This window comes from Excalfactoria chinensis, chromosome 2, assembly GCF_039878825.1.
Source record: "Excalfactoria chinensis isolate bCotChi1 chromosome 2, bCotChi1.hap2, whole genome shotgun sequence".
NCBI lineage: Eukaryota > Metazoa > Chordata > Aves > Galliformes > Phasianidae > Excalfactoria > Excalfactoria chinensis.
In genome coordinates, this window is record NC_092826.1 from 48,595,048 (window position 1) to 48,613,571 (window position 18,524).

An 18,524-nucleotide genomic window follows, 5' to 3' on the forward strand; every position below is an offset into this window, starting at 1 on the left:
CCAATCAATCAAACTGGGAAGAAAGAAAGTCTGAAGACTAAAAAAAACTCATGAGATCCTGAAATGTTCCCCTATTTTATTACAGATAAGTCTGTAACAATGTCTAATGGGAGGTGGGATGTGGAGAGATCTTGCATGTCTCTGAAGAGAGAGATTCCACAGCCTGTTCTAGTGCTCCAGCACCCTTACTATAAAGAGCTTCTTTCACATGTTAGTACGTAACTTCCTATGTTCTAGTTTTAGACCATTACTCCTTGTCCTATCTCTGTGCACCACCAAGAGGAGCCTGGAATCTCTCTCTTCAGAGACATGCAAGATCTCTCCACATGCCCACCTGTGCCACCCATGGGTACATGCTTTAGAAGGGACATTGATCTATTGAGGTCATAATCATAGAATGGCCTGGGTTGAAAAGGACCGCAATGATCATCTGATTTCGACCTCCCTGCTACGTGCAGGGTCACCAACGACCAGATCAGGCTGCCCAGAGCCACATCCAGCCTGGCCTCGAATGCCTCCAGGGCTGGGGCATCCACAGCCTCCTTGGGCAACCTGTTGCAGTGCATCACCACCCTTTGTGTGAAAAACCTCCTTCTAATATCTAACCTAAACCTCCCCTGTCTCAGTTTAAAACCACTCCCGTTCCAACCCCTGCGATTCTGTGAAGTACCAACGAGGGACGGCCCTGACACTGAATCCCTCTGATTTCCAGTGGGAAACCCCATGCAGAGCCCAGTCGGGGCCTCACAACCACCCACAGCCTCCAAGCCATGGCCGCAACAGACAGGCGCGCGCAGGCGGGCGGTGCTGGCGCATGCGCAGTGTCGCTCTCCTTGTGGCTGCGCGGAGGGCACGGCAGGCTTCAAGGAGAGGCCCGGACCGGGGCCGCTGTCGTTGCCGCCGCCATGTTCCTCCGCGCTGCTCTGCGGGCCGCGGCCTCGCGCTCGGTAAGGGGGCGATCGCAGGATGCGGCCTGCGGCGGGACGGCCGGCCGCGCGGTGCGGGAGGCCGCGGGCAGGGTCTCGGCGCTGCCCTCGCTAGGGAGAGCGATGGGGCCTGGCCTTGGGGATGGAGCGCTCAGGCGAACCAGAACTGGAGAGCAAAAGGGGAATGGGTGCATGCTGCAGGGTACGCGTAAGGCTGCGTAGCACATCCAGTCACCCTGCAAGGAGTGACTGTGTGACAGGGGAAACCGCTGCCATCGCATAGCAGGTGTGACGACGTAATGCTGAGATGGCTGCGTTGCTTTTACAGCAGAGCAGGGCTTGTGGTTACCTGGTAGCTTGAGATCCAATGCATTTACACAGTAACAGAAATTAAACTGCTAAGGAGAGGTGGGTTTTGTGTGTGTGTGTGTGTGTGTCTGTTTAAAAGCTCTCAAACTAGTCTTGAATTCAAAGTAATAAATTTCATCTTATATCGGTTTTATATTACTTTTATGAAGGGGTTGCTAAGGTGATTTTAGTAGTACTAGCCAGAATCCAGCATTCTTGATCTGTTTCAGCATGACAGATCCAGGCAGAGACTATAAAAAGTGAACATGACTTACATATGTATCTCTCTTCTTGTATTTAAGGCATTTAGTTTTGTGTGTCTTTTGTCAGATGTCACTGTTCAGTCAGCTGAGGGCTGTAGTAACGTGTAAATGAGAAACACCTCAGTGCTGCTGGTACCTCTGCATCATCTTGATACGCCTTCATCATTTCAAGCAGTGTGTAGATTTCAAGTAGATGTGCTCTCTTGCAGTACAGTAGAGCTCATCGTGTTCACCTCTTGACTTGATTTAAATCTATTAGGGGGGCAAAATAATGAATGGCTTACAATTAAAATAGAACACAAACTGGTTCTGAAAAAGGATATGCAAATTATAGGCTATTAATACCATCAACTTTGTTTTGCTTGTAGATGAGACAAATCAGATACTTACATAAAACACCAGCATGCAATTCCAGTGGAGGAGCCTTATTTGTGGTAAGTCATTTTCTACCTTGCTGGAAAGGGAACGTGTAATGCTTTTCTTAATCCTCCTGAAGGTTTCTGATGGGTGCAACTTTAGGGGTGGTATGGTTAGATGTGGTTGGACTTGATGATCTTCAAGGTCTTTTCCAGCCAATGCTATGATTCTTATTAGAGCTGTGTTGCATTGTCAGAAGGTTGCATTGTAGTTTTTGGCACTGGGTTTCCTATTTTATGTAGTGAAAATGTCTATAATAGCGATGCTAGCAGCATTTGTATGTGATTACTTATTTGTATAATGCTTGACTTTGTTTAAACTTATCACAAAACAGTTGTTTCCTTTTTCTTTCTAGTTGAAATTAATTTAGTTTTTAACTTGATGCTCATTAAACTTTCAGTGGGCTCAGTTTCTTGGCTTCTTCAGTTTGCTACAGAATTACACATAGGTCTGTGCCCAGCCACCTTCATTAGCTGCCAAAAAAGGCAGTTGTTGTTCATGATTCATGACATACAATAAGTTGAGTAGTGATTCAGAATTGAGGCAATTGGACGTTACTGTTGTACATACAAACAGTAATAGAGATTGCATAAAAGTGTGTATACAAACACATAAAGCAGGTCTATTGTGCATCTACCTCTGAAGAGAACCCGAAGCATCTCTGAGAGGAGGTATTCTCTGCCACTCTGCTGCATTCAGAGCTGTGTCTAGAATTCAGTTCAACAGCTGCTCAGAAGTTCAGATTGACTGTTTTTCCTCTGTTTATTGGAAATCGGCACTGTACCAGAGAACCAACTGCTTTGTTGGAAGCAGGTGTTCAGTGTTTTTTGGATGGATTTTATTTTATTTTTTGTCTTTCTGCAGCTGTCTCCACAGCTTTCTCCTTGGATGAAGTTAATGAGATTACAGTACACGCTGTGTATGCTTTTTCAAAACCCTGAACAGGCAATGGTAGTTTATGGAGTGAGAGCTGATACACTAGAAGTACAATAAACATGAGTGTAGGCTGACAAGTTAGGAAACCTACAGAGTAGTCTGAGGTGGGTGAAGACAAGCAAAAGGTGTGTTTAGCACACTGATGGATGTTGGCGTCTGGAATGTGACACTAGATGGCTTTGTCAATTCTTCAGCTTTCTGCAAGATTTATCTTACTGTGTTAATGATTTGCTGGAGGGGGGAACACGGAAATAGCAAAAGGAGGTAGAAAAGTTTTGTGCTTTAGTAAGCTTATGATTTATAACTGTTTTATTTAATCTTTATTTAATCTTTGACTTTTACTGTCTTCATCCTCTGTAACAGCTAAACCTTAGCTCTTATATTTTGTTACTTTCTGGCCATCAGCACAAGGGCCCAGTTTCCTCAGTGAACCAACTGCATTAGTGTGGACTTTGTCGCAGGGCTATTCAGTACAGAATGTTTGAGAACTGCTGTGTTACTGCTCAGCTTGTGATGATGGTCAGTGAAATACTTCTATCTGAGAGCACTTCCACCATTCTTTATCTAGGGGAGGTTTATATCTTGAGTTCTGCTACGATAATGAATATAGGGTATTCTTTCTCTGGAAAAGAAGTGATACATTTCTTTTTATTGCTGATTTGATACAAACTTATAACAATCTTAAGCATCCTCTCGCCTGCAAACGATAGTTCTCTTATTTTGGTTTATAGGCACTTAAACTATGCTTACCACAGGGCATACATCAATTGTCAGGCTTGTTTCAGGTAATATACCAACTTTTTTGTAGTATATGTGAGATAGATTATCATAGAATCATAGAATCATAGAATTATCCAGGTTGGAAAAGACCTTGAAGATCATCAAGTCCAACCGCAGCCTAACCAGTACCCCATCTCTAAGAAAAAAAAAAAAAAAAAAAAAAAAAAAAAAACCAAAAAAAACCCAACCTCTGCTAAATCATATCCCTGAGTACCACATCCAAACGGCTCTTAAACACATCCAGGGATGGCGATTCAACCACGTCCCTGGGGAGCCCATTCCAGTACCTAACCACCCTTTCTGTAAAGAAGTTCTTCCTAATATCCAACCTAAACTTGCCCTGGCGCAACTTGAGGCCATTTCCCCTCGTCCTGTCACTTGTCACTAGTGAGAAGAGACCTGCCCCACTCTCACTGTAAGAACCTTTCAGGTACTGGAAGACGGCAATAAGGTCTCCCCTCAGTCTCCTCTTCCTCAGGCTAAACAGCCCCAGCTTCCTTAGCCTCTCCTCATAGGGCTGATTCTCCAAGCCCTTCGCGAGCCTCGTTGCCCTTCTCTGGACCTGCTCCAGTACCTCCATATCTTTCTTGTGCTGAGGTGCCCAAAACTGGACACAGTACTCGAGGTGAGGCCTCACCAATGCCGAGTACAGGGGCAGGATGACTTCCTTAGTCCTGCTCAGCACACCATTCCTGATACAAGCCAGGATGCCGTTGGCCTTCTTGGCCACCCGGGCACACTGTCGGCTCATGTTCAGCCGTGCATCAATCAGTACCCCCAGGTCCATTTCCTCCACACAGTCCTCCAGCCACTCCGCCCCAAGCCTATAGCGCTGCCTGGGGTTGTTGTGGCCGAAGTGCAGGACTCTGCATTTGGCCTTGTTAAACCTCATTCCATTGGCTTCAGCCCAGCTCTCCAGCCTGTCCAGATCCCTCTGTAGGGCCTCGCTACCCCCAGGCAGATCCACACTCCCAGCCAATTTAGTGTCATCTGCGAACTTACTGAGAGCGCACTCAATGCCCCCATCGAGGTCATCAATAAAGATGTTGAAGAGGACAGGCCCCAGCACCGACCCCTGGGGAACACCACTTGTGACCGGTCGCCAGCTGGATTTAACTCCATTTACCACCACTCTCTGAGCCCGGCCCTCCAGCCAGCTCCTTACCCAGCTGAGAGTGTACCCATCCAAGCCACGGGCTGCCAGCTTCTGCAGGAGAATAGCATGGGAGACAGTGTCGAAGGCTTTACTGAAGTCCAGGTAGACCACATCAACAGCCTTTCCCTCATCCAGCAGATGGGTCACTAGATCATAGAAGGAGATCAGGTTGGTCAAACAGGACCTGCCCTTCATGAACCCATGCTGGCTAGGCCTGATCCCCCGGTCATCCCGCACATGCCGCATGATCTCCCTCAAGACTATCTGTTCCATAACCTTCCCTGGAACCGAGGTCAGGCTAACAGGCCTGTAGTTCCCTGGATCCTCCTTACAACCCTTCTTGTAAATGGGAGTCACGTCAGCAAGCCTCCAGTCTTCTGGGACCTCACCAGTCAACAAGGAGAGCTGGTAGATGATGGAAAGCGGCTCGGCTGCCACCTCTGCCAGTTCCCTCAGCACTCTCGGGTGGATCTCATCCGGCCCCATGGACTTGTGGCAGTCCAGCTTGTAGTTACTTAGTTACTTTGTTATCAGGAGTAGACAACATGGATTCACCAAAGGGAAATCATACTTCATCAACCTGATTGCCTCCTATGATGTCATCACTAGCTCAGTAAATGGGGAGAGAGCAGTGGATGTTGTGTACCTTGGTTTCAGCAAGGCATTTGACATCGTCTCTCACAGCATCCTTGTTCTGAAACTTAGAAAATGTGTAGGTGAGTGGGCAGCAGGGTGGATTGAAAACTGGCTGGTTGGCAGAGCTCAGAGTTGTCATTAGCGGAGCAGAGTCTGCTTGGAGGCCTGTAACTACTGGTGCTCCCCAGGGACTGATGCTGGGTCTGTTCTTGTTCAACATCTTCATCAACCTGGATGAAGGGATAGAGTTCACCCTCAGCAAGTTTGCTGATGATACAAAGCTGGGAGGATTCGCTGACACACCTGAAGGCTGTGTTGTCATTCAACAAGACCTGGACAGACTGGAGAACTGGGCAGGGAGGAATCTGATGAGGTTCAACAAGAACAATTGTAGAGTCCTACACCTGGGGAGGAATAACCACATGTATCGGTACAGGTTAGGGGATGATCTACTGGAAGGGAGCTCTTTGGAGAAGGACCTGGGGATCTTGGATAGAATTTGGCCTTGGCTTTCAGAAAATACTTACATAATTGTTTGCACTTTTGTGTGTACAGGAGGAAGGCTTAATATATTTTCTTTTTCTGAGCATTTCTCATATGAAGAAAGGCTTAAAGAGCTGGGACTGTTGGAGACATCTCAATGTATGTAAATACCTGACAGGAGAACATAAGGAAGATGGAGACATGCTCTTTTCGGTGGCACACAGAAGGTTTCCTCTGAACACCAGGAGCACTTCTGTGCTGTGTGGGTGATGGAGCACTGGCACAGGCAGCTCAGAGGCTGTGATGTCTTATCCTTGGAGGCCTTCAAAAGCTGCCTGGACGTAGGCCTGCTCTGGGTGGCCCTGCTGGAGCTGAGGTCCTGCCAACCTCAGCTCTTCTGGATTCAATGTAGTGTATGTGTTAAGTCTGAGTTTGTTCTCCACAATCTGTATCCCAACAAAAGGCAGGAAAACACCCTTAAAATTTTGGAGCTAATCAGCCAGTAGAAGTCTCACATAAATCATGTCCCATGGAAGACAAGGGAATGTGTGACTGACAAATTTCTAACAGCTCAGAAGGTCTAGAACTGTAAATTCTAGCAGTCTGTTCACAGCACTGAATTAGGCAAAGCCCATTTTGGAAATGAGCATGCAAAAAGCTGTGACATTTTATTTAGTGCTTACCTGCACAGAATTGACAGTTGTGGCAGTGTGTAGATTCAGATATCAAGCCTTTATTGTACTTATGTAGGGTATTTAAGGGATATCAGTTCAGAAATGGTGCACATGAAATAAGTGTTCTAGACAAGGAGAGGAGTGTTTAATTAATCAAATACACTTATCTGCTATAATAAATAGAGTTTTAATTGGAATTGTAACCATCCAGTAACTATGGAAGGCAAAACAGCAGCTTGAGATAAAACAGGCGTGCAGATTCAAGAAGGAAAAGTTAAGTTATGGAAGGACTTCTCATGAATCATGGATGATCTGTGCAGCTAAGACCTAGAGCAGATCTGTAAGGGAAAGAAATTATGAGTTGGAGGAAAATATAGACAGGAAATACTCTGCATCAGTCTCTTTTTTTTTAAGAACTTTTATTGAAGCTGGTAGAAAACCCTCACCAACAATACATAAGGTGAGTCAAACCCTTTATCTTGAATGGCCAGTCTAAAATAGTGGCAGGCATCTTCCTAAAAGTTGTTTCATGTTATCTTCTAGATGACACAAACAGTACATTCATACTTTGTAACAGCTTACGCTGTTCAAAGCAAATCAGTTATTGTTTGGTAATCCTTGTTATTAAGGGAAGTCATTCTACATAGAGAAATACTGTCCACAGTTTTTGTAAGGCTCCCAGCTTCAAAAGGGATACCTGTTCTCAGACCTGACAGCGGCAGTAGAACTGTTTGCTCAAGCATAAGGACAGGATAAGCCAGGGAAGGTAATCACTAGAACACCAGAGGGAATTGGAAGATGGGCTTGGAAGGTTTTTCTATGTTAATATTTCTAAATCCAGGAATAGCTATGAACAGTACAGATTCCTAGCGCTGACTGATCTTTTCACGTTGCCAGTTTCTTGCAGTATTAAATCTTTCATGGAAATACTTCAGTTCTTAGAAGGAAAAAAGGAAAAGAAAAAAGTAATGTGGAAATTGTAAAAAAAATCCCCCTGCATTGTTTGAGAATTAAAGTGAAAGTCAAAGCAGGTTGCAGGTTTCTTTCTTCCTCCTAAATATATTCCCTAAAGGCTTTAATTGTTAGTTGATTATACGTTTCTTTTAGTTTTAAACCTTGAATACAGCTGGTGTTTTTCTGTACACTTCCCATTTAATTTGAAGTGTTCTCAATTTGAAAACAGCGTAAAGTTTGGAATTGATCTCAGCTATGAGTATGTCAAGGATACCATAATGAATAACTTTGTGTTCTGCAAAAGCTTTTCCAGGGGGTAAGGATCAGAACTAAAATTGTACTGTAGTAAAATGTCATTTTATTCAAGACTTCCAAATTTGTATTTCTGAACATACAAATTAGGGCTGATTTCAATTTGATGTTTTTAAGACCACCTTACGAGTAATATGATAAAATGCCATATTTTGGAACTATGAATCGAAGGTTCTGTTTCTTCCATTCTGATTCAGAATTCCTTTTTCACCCAGAGGGTGGTGATGCTCTGGAACAGGTTGCCCAAGGAGGCTGTGGATGCCCCAGCCCTGGAGGCATTCAAGGCCAGGCTGGATGTGGCTCTGGGCGGCCTGGTCTGGTGGTTGGTGACCCTGCAGATAGCAGGGGGGTTGAAACTGGATGATCATTGTGGTCCTTTTCAACCCAGGCCATTCTATGAATTCTATCTAAGAAGTTGAGATCCATTAAAAATGTGAAGTTAGCTTACTAGTATGTGTTCGAACATGCAGCCATTCTATTGATGTAGCAAGATAGTTGGTAATTTGTAAAGTGTCTCATGAGAAAAGGAAAATTGGCTATTATTGTTTATTAAGGTATTAACTAAAGGATTATTAAATCTGTGAGGTTGAACACAATTGCCAAAATACATCAACTGTTACAGAAGTCTACTTTGAAAATAACATCACTTTGCTGAAGAAATAATTATCGAATAGGAAATAACAGGAATAAGTCACTATTTTTAAGAGCGATGAAGTAATTACAAATGTTTCCGATGACTTTCTCGGAGATAGTCAGTCATTTCTGATTGAGTACTATTAAATTTTTATCTGAGATGTATCAAGTGAGCTTTATTGAAGTAGCTCCACTGCAACTGTCTAATAAAATAATTTGCAATGCTAAATCTGTCCTGAATGATTTCCTGACAACACTATTTTTTTTTCTTCTTCTGAAGCACAGAGATAGTCCTGAGAATAATCCAGATACTCCCTTTGAGTTCACAGCCGAAAACAAGAAGGTATGAAGACACAAAAAAACCCAAAACCATAAATATGCAAACTTTGTGTTTAGCTTATCACTGATTGGGGTTTGTCTTTTTTTGTCTTTAAAAAGCGAATAGAAGCAATCATAAACAACTACCCAGGGGGACACAAGTCTGCAGCTGTCATGGCAGTGCTAGATCTGGCTCAAAGACAGCATGGATGGTTGCCCATATCAGCTATGAACAAGGTATTTAGTGCTGAACTATCTTTCAAGCATAAAATCTGACTTGTAGTAGTAGAATATAACTGTTTGTTTGGGGTTTTTTTCTAATTGAATAGTACTAATGCAGGAATTTATGCTTGGCACAGAATTGTGAGAATTCCCTCTGAGACTACATTCTAAAAAGAGAAAAGGAAAGTAATGCATGAAACTCACGTGTCTGTTTACATGATGCTACCTCACTGCTAGAAACTGAACAAAACAAACATTACATGAGCCTTAATTAGACAGGCTATTCCCAGAATTTTCTTGAAAGCAGGATCAGAAACTTGAAAGACATTCGCTGCTGAATTTGGAAGAAAGAGAAAGATGATGATGACAGTGCTTCCTCTTGCCTCCTTTACATCAGTGGAAATTGTGGGATTGTACTTAATCTCTAGGCCTGTAGAGAGATCCACAAAGCATGCACTGATGTAGTGTTTGGAATGAGTATTTCATAATGCTTCATTGCAAATGTCCTTAAGACTAGTTTCTTATCAAATTATCCAGTAAAATTGTTTAAAAATAAGCAAGCAGCTGCAGTGTTCCACAGTGACGGTAGATAGCAATAAGTAATTCAGTTTTTCTGTTCATACAAATTAGTCTCACTTTGTGTTACAAGCTGGCATATCAGTTTTCAAGTGAAACGATTGAAGTTCAGTCAAGATAAGCTAAAAGAGTTGGGATCGTTACAGAAGTTCCTTAGTGTGAGTGAAGTACACATGTAAAAGGGCAAATTGTCTGCCACTGTTCCTACTACACAGAATAAAGCCACAGATCTCCATCACTACTGAATGGGATAAGTCTTGTTTGTTAATTTTAAGTGGTGTTACGTTGGAATGATCTTGTAAGCAAGGCTTTAAAGCAACCAAGTATTTTCTGCAGCTTGTTACTTGCTTGATGTAGGTACAAGAATGTAAAACAGCTGCAAGTTAGGAAATGCAGTCAGTTATCAACCTGAGCAGTCTGCCAGGGTTGCAGGTTAATGAGATAAAGGATACTTGCACCAGAACTGGCTCATGGAGTAGTGCATCACTCTGTATTTGTTAGCTGTGATGCAGTGGTGTTTTTAGGTCCAGGCCTGGTGTTGTCACAGTGTCCAAGGCAGTCTGCTGTCTCTGAATTAGGTGAATGTAGTACCGCCTCTATGTGTTTCCTTTGATAAAAAGCTTGAAGTGGGTTAGTGTGGGCAGATTCATGAGAGTTCATTCATTCATACAGCAAGAGTGCAAATATAGTACAAGCTGGAGCTGACAATAAAAGCTGGAATCCAGCTGACTCCCTGAAAGTAGCCAATATATGATGCTGGAGGAGAACTGACCTGAGTTCCTTACTGTGCTAATCCTTGGCTTAGTGGAGCTTGTGTTCAGACAAAGTTGACTCCAATCAGAGTAACTCAGGTGTTTTTTCTTAGCATTTAGTTGTATTTTGATACACATCCCTGTTTTTCTGTTTCCTTGGAGTACCAAAGCCTCTGTTACTGCACATACAGAACAGGTGACCTGACTGAAATGATTTCATAAATGCTTTATTGATGCGAATTCAATAGTGTCCATTTTCCCCTTATTATAGGTTGCAGAAATTTTAGAAATGCCTCCCATGAGAGTGTATGAAGTAGCAACCTTCTATACAATGTACAATCGTAAACCTGTTGGGAAATACCATATCCAGGTCTGCACTACCACGCCTTGTATGCTGCGAGACTCTGATAGCATTTTAGAAGCCATTAAGAAGAAACTTGGTATGATATAAATTTGTGATATCCTTCTTTATATACATATGTATATATATATTTTTTACACCAGTTTGATGATTTGTTGTTTTCTAAAAGTCTTCATTTGGTGGGAACAGTGCAAAAATATTTAATATTTAGAGTGAAATTATCATCAAATAAGCACTTAAACACATTCAAAGATGAAAAATAAATGCCAAATCCAAACACTTCAGTAGAGTAGAACAAATAAGGCCATTGTCAAGAGTGCCAGGTAGTGGTCTTAAAGTGGCTTTAAAGGCAATTTGATAGGAAATGAGTTATTCTAATGTGACTCTTTGACTGAGAATTAAACCCTATCTGGTATACAGAAGGAGACTTTGAAAGCTGTGTCAATATGCAAAATGAGATTTTTAAGGTACTTAAAAATGCTGTATGAAACTTACTTGGGAGATTTTTTTCCCCAAGTTAAGTAAGTGAACAAAATTAATAGATTTTTTTATGGGAGAAGTCAACTGAGAGTTCTGCATTGTATAAGATGTAAGAAGAACTCTTTGAGTTTTTGTGTGTTTTTTCTTCCTCACTGAAGGATTATGAAGGAAAGAGGGTAAGGTCAACAGCTAATAACTTTTCCTATTCTATACACTTAGAAGCTGTGCTGACAATTCATGAGAACCCCTGTGATAAGTGCTGGAGAACAGTTGCTTGTAATCCTACTCCTCTTATGTTATTGTCTAGAAAAGGCATCTTCCGATTAAATTTGTTCTGGTTTGTTGCTGCAAAAATTGTTTAATTTTAATTACAACTCAGTTTGAAAAATCAAAGGGCGGGCAGCTGCTTCTTGTAATTAAGGTCATTTATGTAGTTCTTACTGATATGCAATCACAAACACTTACTAGTTATTGCTCCTTTCTAATAACTATGGAAGAAATTCGCAGCTCGGCGTTCTGCTCTCCACAGACTATTCTGGCAAGCTCAGACTCAGATGTTATTTTTGGTAACCTGCCCTCTGGCGAAGTCTGTATCGTTAGTGGTGAGATCACTGGGACAGAAACACGTCATGGAAGCTAAGCATGCGTACAGAGTTGTTCAGGAAATAAGCTTCTGTGTAATAACTTGGATGTTGTTTATGAATTTGTATCAGTGGTACGAAAACTTAATGCTGGCATCTTGATTAGTTTGGAGATCCAGTAATTAATATGAATGCATTTAATGTCAACAAATGAAAGCTCTATCTTCCTTATTTTTCCATTCTGTTGTATCGATCCTTAAAAATGTTCCTGAGTAAAGCCGTTCTGTTTGTCAGAACTGTCGTTTTCAGGTTATTTTTCACTAAAACAAATCTGTAGTTCAGGTCTCAAAAACGTGTCCAAAGACTGACTTCACTGTTTGTTAGAATCTTTACTTGAACAGAAATCTTTTGGACTTGTCTAAGAGGATTTAAGTGTGTCAGTGCTTTGGTAGCTGAGGTACAGGTAAAGAGAAAATTACGATGGAATCAATAATGAATATTCTAATGTTGTTCCGTACCCATTGCTGAACCTAATGTATATATTTCTTTTAGGTATTAAAGTCGGGGAAACAACACCTGATAAACTCTTCACATTGATAGAAGTGGAATGCTTAGGCGCTTGTGTAAATGCACCAATGGTACAGATAAATGACAACTATTACGTAAGTACTACATACATATATATATACACATATATATATATATATAAAGAGACTAAAATTCTTTGGTAGGCTCTCCCTTTTCATTCTTTCAGATCCTGGTTTTGTTCAGTTATTTCAAATTCCTATTGGCAGGGAGAGCTTTTAACTTACAATCTTTTAATTTCTTGGCTTCTTCTTAGAACATTTCATTTGTATGATAATGCATTGGTGCCTCCTGATTTCTATACGAACACGCTGTTAATGCTTCTGTTTCTGTAATGAGATGATGAGATCTTGGATATTCTTATGGAAGTAGTATTTTGGCATACTTACACAGTAGATGAACATTCTCACAGGTGGCTTTCAGACTGAGAATGAATGGGGTTTTTTTCCCTTTTTTTTAAGCAGCTGTATATCACAGCCTTACACTATAGTTTCCAAATTTAAAATGATATCATTCACTCAACAAGTTACTAAAGCTAAAAAGTAGCTCATTTTAATAACGACTTGTTTTTGCATTTCCACACAGTAGTGTGAAACCAGCTCTCCTAAAACATATAGATTCAACAAGATTCTGTCTGTGTTTTGCTGTAGGTTTTGTTTCAGGCGAGGTTGTTGGTTTTCTGTGTTGTTGTTGTGGTCATTTGCAATAATGCAGACAGTTTATGCTCTTGATGCACAAACGGCCTGCTTCTGTCATTAAGTAGTGTTATAATGGAAAGGAGGAAAAAGATTTCTGCTGCATAAGGTTGCACAGACACTGTGGAGAAAGTCCAGAAAGTGTTACATTTGCAAAAAAGCAAAATGTTATTTTCTGTTGTGCTATTTTCCTGCTGCAAAGAAAAACTTTCAATCAGTCACATTTTTTAAAGGCTTTGCAAGAATGGTAAGTTAACAGAAGTAAAAAATACTGATAAGCAGGATGTTCAGAGCTAAGATTATGGATCATTAGCACTAATAGATGATTATTAAAGCTCTAAAATGTACTGCTTGAAAGCATATAATTTCTGCTGACAGTCATATGGGCAGCCAGTTGGTTTTAAGTGTTCTGAAGTATGAAGCTTACTGTTAGTACATAGCACGGATTCAACATGTTACCAGTATACCTAACCATACGGAATGGCAATCCATGTCTAACTTACAGCATCATACCTGAACATCCGGTATGTTAGCAAAAGCTTTGGCATAGTATGAAAAGGGGAATGTGATAATAAGAGTAAAATGAAATACATGTATCTTTCATTTCAGATACTGTCTTGACTTACACAATGATGTGTGAAGTGTAATTGATTTATTATTTACTTTTAATAGTGGCCTACCTCCAAATCTGGGCATTTTAAATAGGTATGTGATAAGTTTAGAATGGTCTGTTGGAAAGTGTGGTCCTGGTTTAATGCTATTTTTGAGCTTCAGACTTCTGAATGATGGCCCACTTGGATGCCATCAGACCAAAGGAATTTATGCATTGAATAAATACACCATTTAAGTAAGAGTGATTTATTATTAACATATGGACAGGATCAATGTTACCTACGGTAGGATGTCAACTGAGAGACACTCATCTGATTAATTGTAAATGCTGCTATTAATACAGTTGACAAATTTGCTGACCTTTTGTCTTGTTTTTTCTTTAACAGGAAGATTTGACACCCAAAGATATCGAAGATATAATTGATGAGCTAAAGGCTGGTAAAGTTCCCAAACCCGGCCCAAGGTACACCATATTTGTATAACAAAGGCCGACTACATGAAGGCTTCTCCTCTTGTGAATGAAAACTGAATTCCTGTTAAAGCTATTTGCCTTGGCAGATCTTTTTGACTTAGTATATATAGAAAGAACAGTGAATGGACAAATGTGATGTTCCTGATGACAGACTACAGGATAATCAAATGGGAAAACATCAGTTCTGACTTACTACCTAATAGGTGAATGGCGCTGCCCTTTGCTTTCTGGTTGTGTTTTATTTATTTATGCCTAGATCATAAAACTCAACAAATACCAGAAAGATCTGACATTGGTGAAAGGCTTATTTTGGAACTTCACGTACTTATTATTTCCTATTGTTCTGTGTTAGTCCAAATGCACAGATGTATGAATGGCAGAATTAATTAGCACCATTTGACTTGGGTCTTTTCTATTCCTATTATTCCTATAATTTTATTCTTTTTAGTGTACAAGTGTTATCTTGAAGTTAAGATTTCTGAATACAGGGATGCATCTTTAACAAAAATATGACTCATACAATTGGATTTTGCTTTTGGGATTACTGGAATCAACACCACTTCTCTGCATATCTATAAATAAAGACCCTGTCTTGCATTTCATTTGCAAAGCTATTTGACACTACTTGAATCTGGAAGCCTTTTGATTTAAGGGTAGCATCCCACATTTCTGAAGCACAAATAAGAACAAATAGGTAAAAAAGAAAGAGTGGCTTCAGCCTTGAGCCATTTTGTAACTATATTCTATCCAGTGATGAAACAGTATCCAAATACCAGGAATGAATGAATACAATATAATACAATACCAGTAGTGAATGAAACTGCTGCTGTTTTTCAGGAGCGGACGTTTTTCTTGTGAGCCAGCTGGTGGCCTAACATCTCTGACTGAACCACCCAAAGGACCAGGTTTTGGAGTTCGAGCTGACCTCTGAGGAGTTTTGTAATATATGTTAAACTGTCTGGAAATAAAGTAATTTTAATCTCAGTAAAATGATGTATGGTTAATATTTGGGGGGGGGGGGGGAAGCAACAGGAATTGGTTGCCATGATCAGAATGACTGTGATGCCTAATCATCGTTCAGATTATCAAAAAGTGATTCTGTAGACCATAAAGTAACTCACTGAATAAGTCCATTTGCAATCACTGATGCATCAGTCACCCTTTGATTTACCACTGAGAATTCTTATAGCTACTTTTGAGCAAAGGTTTAATATTAAAATTTCAAATACCTCAACTAGAAGCATGCATGCTACTGCAATAGTGGTTATGTGTAACTGCTTACTAGCTATTAAACCATTCGAATTTCCATTTTACACTAACAGTAGGTCCCAATCATGGAATATACGTAGTGAATTTCGTACTAATTTAGGCAGGACTGTGGGGATTTTAAAAACAATTGTTGCAGAAGAGTTCTAGAATAGTGCAATAATAATATATCCATATCCTCTTTAATATCCTTGAATAGCTTTAGGTAAGTTTGTGTTTGTTTTTGCTAGTAGTGTTAAGGATTTTAGATTATACAAATCCTATAGAGATGATTTCCACTCTTCTCAACCCTGAACAGCAGAGGATTACTGATAATAATTCTGGACAGCTGACACTAACATGCCAAATAATTAAATGCAGCTCTGCAGATTCAATTAGACTGTTTAGTACCTTTAACTGTAGAAGTAGTGGCTGGTGACTTAAATGAACAGTGAGTTAACTACAGCAACAGCCAATATGTTCCTTAAACTGGTAAAGCTGCAGTAACAGAACCTATTACTGTAGATGAGATGAAAGAATTTACACACTGTGTTCATTCTGTACAAGTAAAAGCACTTAAACTGTGGTGGGGGAAAAAAACACCAACATAGAGCAAAGTTTTAAGAAAAGAGGTTGGGTCTTGGGAAAGAAAACCAGAGTTTTCTAAAGATACCCAAAGAATCCATTGGATGGAGAGTGGGTGGTAGTTTTTTTTCCTTTGGTAAAGCTGGAATAACGTCAGGAGTAATAGGAAACTCTACTAGATAACCGGTGATAGGCTGACACTGGATAATGGAAAGGATTTCTGTGACCTCCATAACTGTTTGCAAAACGTTACCTGGAACTATCCCATCAAACAGGAAGCAGCAATGAAATTCAGTTCTGTCTGTAGAGTAAATTAAAGTGGACTTACGAACTGATTTGCTGGTTATCTGCTGGAGGCCAGCACGCGTGCATTCAGTGACAAGACATTGTTCTAAGAATTAGCAAAAGGTTCCTATCTGTAGATTTTAGTACTGCAGTTTGACATTTGCAGTCTTTCAGTTACTAGATTGAGCTCAGCCATGACACAGTTTGACCAGCTGCTGCACAGGCTTATCTTGATTCAGCTCAGTAGTTTTCACAGCTGATGATACAAGATGTTTGGCTAGGGAAGGCAGATCAAGGGAAGTACTGCACAAGTCAACACAGTTCAGCTACAAAGGAATTTTACAGCTGTGCTATGTAAAAAGGAGGCACTCTGGAGCCAAGGAGAAGAAACAAATGTAGAAGTAGCTATTGCTTTTTATGAGTTCAAACAGGAAATCTTATAAAAGGCTTTAGAAACTGTATTTTTTTTTTTCTTTTTTTAAGTTATGGATCAGTATCACAAATCTTAGCATCTGCTGTAGGAGACGGAGCTCCCAAGGTTCTTCCCGTTGTATCAGCTGCTGCTTGTGAATACCCACCAAGTTAAATAGAGCTCTTGGAACTGCGTGCTACCTGTGCTGATGTACAAGAAGGAGAATGCAGTATTACAGCATGCACTGTACCTGCAGCCTGTCATTGCTGGAGGATGAATCACGCCGTGCCCTATATAGTACTGTGAGAAGAACAAACACTGTCTTGGGAAATACTCCACTCAGGCTGGCAGTTTGTAGCCTGCCCGCACGTCAGCCTGCTTGCACCTCAAGCAGGGACCTCTGTAATGGACCAAACATAAAAGAACATGAGGTAAACGCAGCTCCCTTTTGTTGCGCGGTCACTGGCGTCTGCGCACCTGCTTCTGGTCAGCTGAGAGCACATGATGCACTGCTTGCATCAGAGAGGAAAGGATGGCAGCTGCGTAACAAAACACGACCAGTACAATAAACTTCTGAAAGCAAATGAGGCACGTTTACCTAAACAACAACGTGACACGCAGCATGGGAGTAGTTGGGCTATGTGACGCCAGCCTCCGCCAGCAGCAGGCCGTGTAGGGGATGTGCAACAAGAGTCAGCCTTCATGAAAGCGAGCTATTCCTACAGAGCTTGCGGAGTCTCTGGAGATATTCAAGACCCACCTGGACACTTTCCTGTGTGACCTACTGTAGGGAACCCGCTTTAGCAGAGGGTTGGGCTGGAATCCCAGCGGTCCCTTCCAACTCCTCTGACTCTGTCCTTACCCCAGCTGCCATCTTCCAAGCATCCTTTCATTCTTTACAAGTCACGTTTGTGCCGCGGAGCCTCCAGCGCAGCGCTCCGCACCGCCTCATTGGGATGCGCGGCGCCCTCCGGACCGCGCATGCGCACTGAGCCGGCTGTTAAAACTCACTGCGCCATCGCCGCCGGAAAACCCCTCCCTGGAGAAGGAGCGGCCGCGCCGTTAGGGCGGGAGGAGGCGGCGGCCGGCGGCTCCGGGCGGCTCCTCGTCCCGCGGCCGTGCTCGTGCCTCGTCTCCTCGCCCCGTCCGTTCGCTCCGTCCCCGCCCGGTACCGGCCGGACCGCCGCCGTTTCCAGAAAGTTCCGCGGCCGCCCAGAACGGCGCGACGCGTGCGCGCCGCTCGCCCCGTCCCTCTCTCCGCCGCCCTCTCTCGCGCCCCAGCCCCGGGTCCCGTTACCCCGCCGGGCGGCGAAGCGGCCGCGCGGTCGCCCCCTACTCTCTCAACGGCCGCCCCGCGTCCCGTGCCCGGCCCGAAGCCACGTGGGCGGGGCGCGGCCAACGGCAGCCGCACGGAGCCGCGCTCCGGGAGCGGCGCTGTGCAAAGGGCGGGCGGGGGAGGGGAGCGGCAGCTCCGGGCGGGAGGGAGAGAGCGGGCGGGGGAGGAGGAGGAGGAGGAGGAGGAGGAGAAGGAGGGCTGTTTTCAAACCCGACGGCCACAGCGGGGCCGGGGCTGAGCGGCTGCGCGCGGCGGGAGGCGGCGGCGGCAGAGCTGCGGGCCGGGAGGAGGTAAGGAGCGGCCGCGCCCCTCGCTCTCCTCACGGCGGGGCACCCTCAGGTGCCGCTCCGCTCGGCGGCTGTCAGCCTGTCAGCGCCGTACGGAGCCATGGCCGCCGCTGTCACCCGCCGCCGGGCTGGCCGAGAGCCGGCGGGCGGCGGTTCCCCGGGGGAAGGCAGGGAGAGAGAGAGGCGGCGAGGCGCTGCCCGC

At 42.9% G+C, this 18,524-nt stretch overlaps 2 protein-coding genes across 4 annotated transcripts in view; both read left to right on the plus strand.

Annotated features, from left to right (window-relative positions):
* The first annotated feature begins 770 nt into the window (after positions 1–770).
* NDUFV2 (NADH:ubiquinone oxidoreductase core subunit V2) lies at positions 771–15,162 on the plus strand. Its single transcript, XM_072330296.1, has 8 exons — positions 771–947; positions 1,906–1,971; positions 8,799–8,861; positions 8,957–9,073; positions 10,658–10,826; positions 12,361–12,470; positions 14,087–14,163; positions 15,010–15,162. Exons 1-8 carry the CDS (start codon positions 771–773, stop codon positions 15,101–15,103), a joined length of 873 nt encoding a protein of 290 aa, XP_072186397.1. The 3' UTR covers positions 15,104–15,162.
* Positions 15,163–18,215: 3,053 nt separating this feature from the next.
* ANKRD12 (ankyrin repeat domain 12) overlaps positions 18,216–18,524 on the plus strand; it is a 61,247-nt gene continuing 60,938 nt past the window's right edge. Inside the window, exon 1 of one of the 3 annotated variants that reach the window (XM_072329148.1) lies at positions 18,216–18,325. The gene's annotated coding sequence lies outside the window, so the exon portion shown is untranslated. The remainder of the gene's footprint in view (positions 18,326–18,524) is intronic. The other 2 variants (XM_072329151.1, XM_072329149.1) reach the window with 2 other exon arrangements.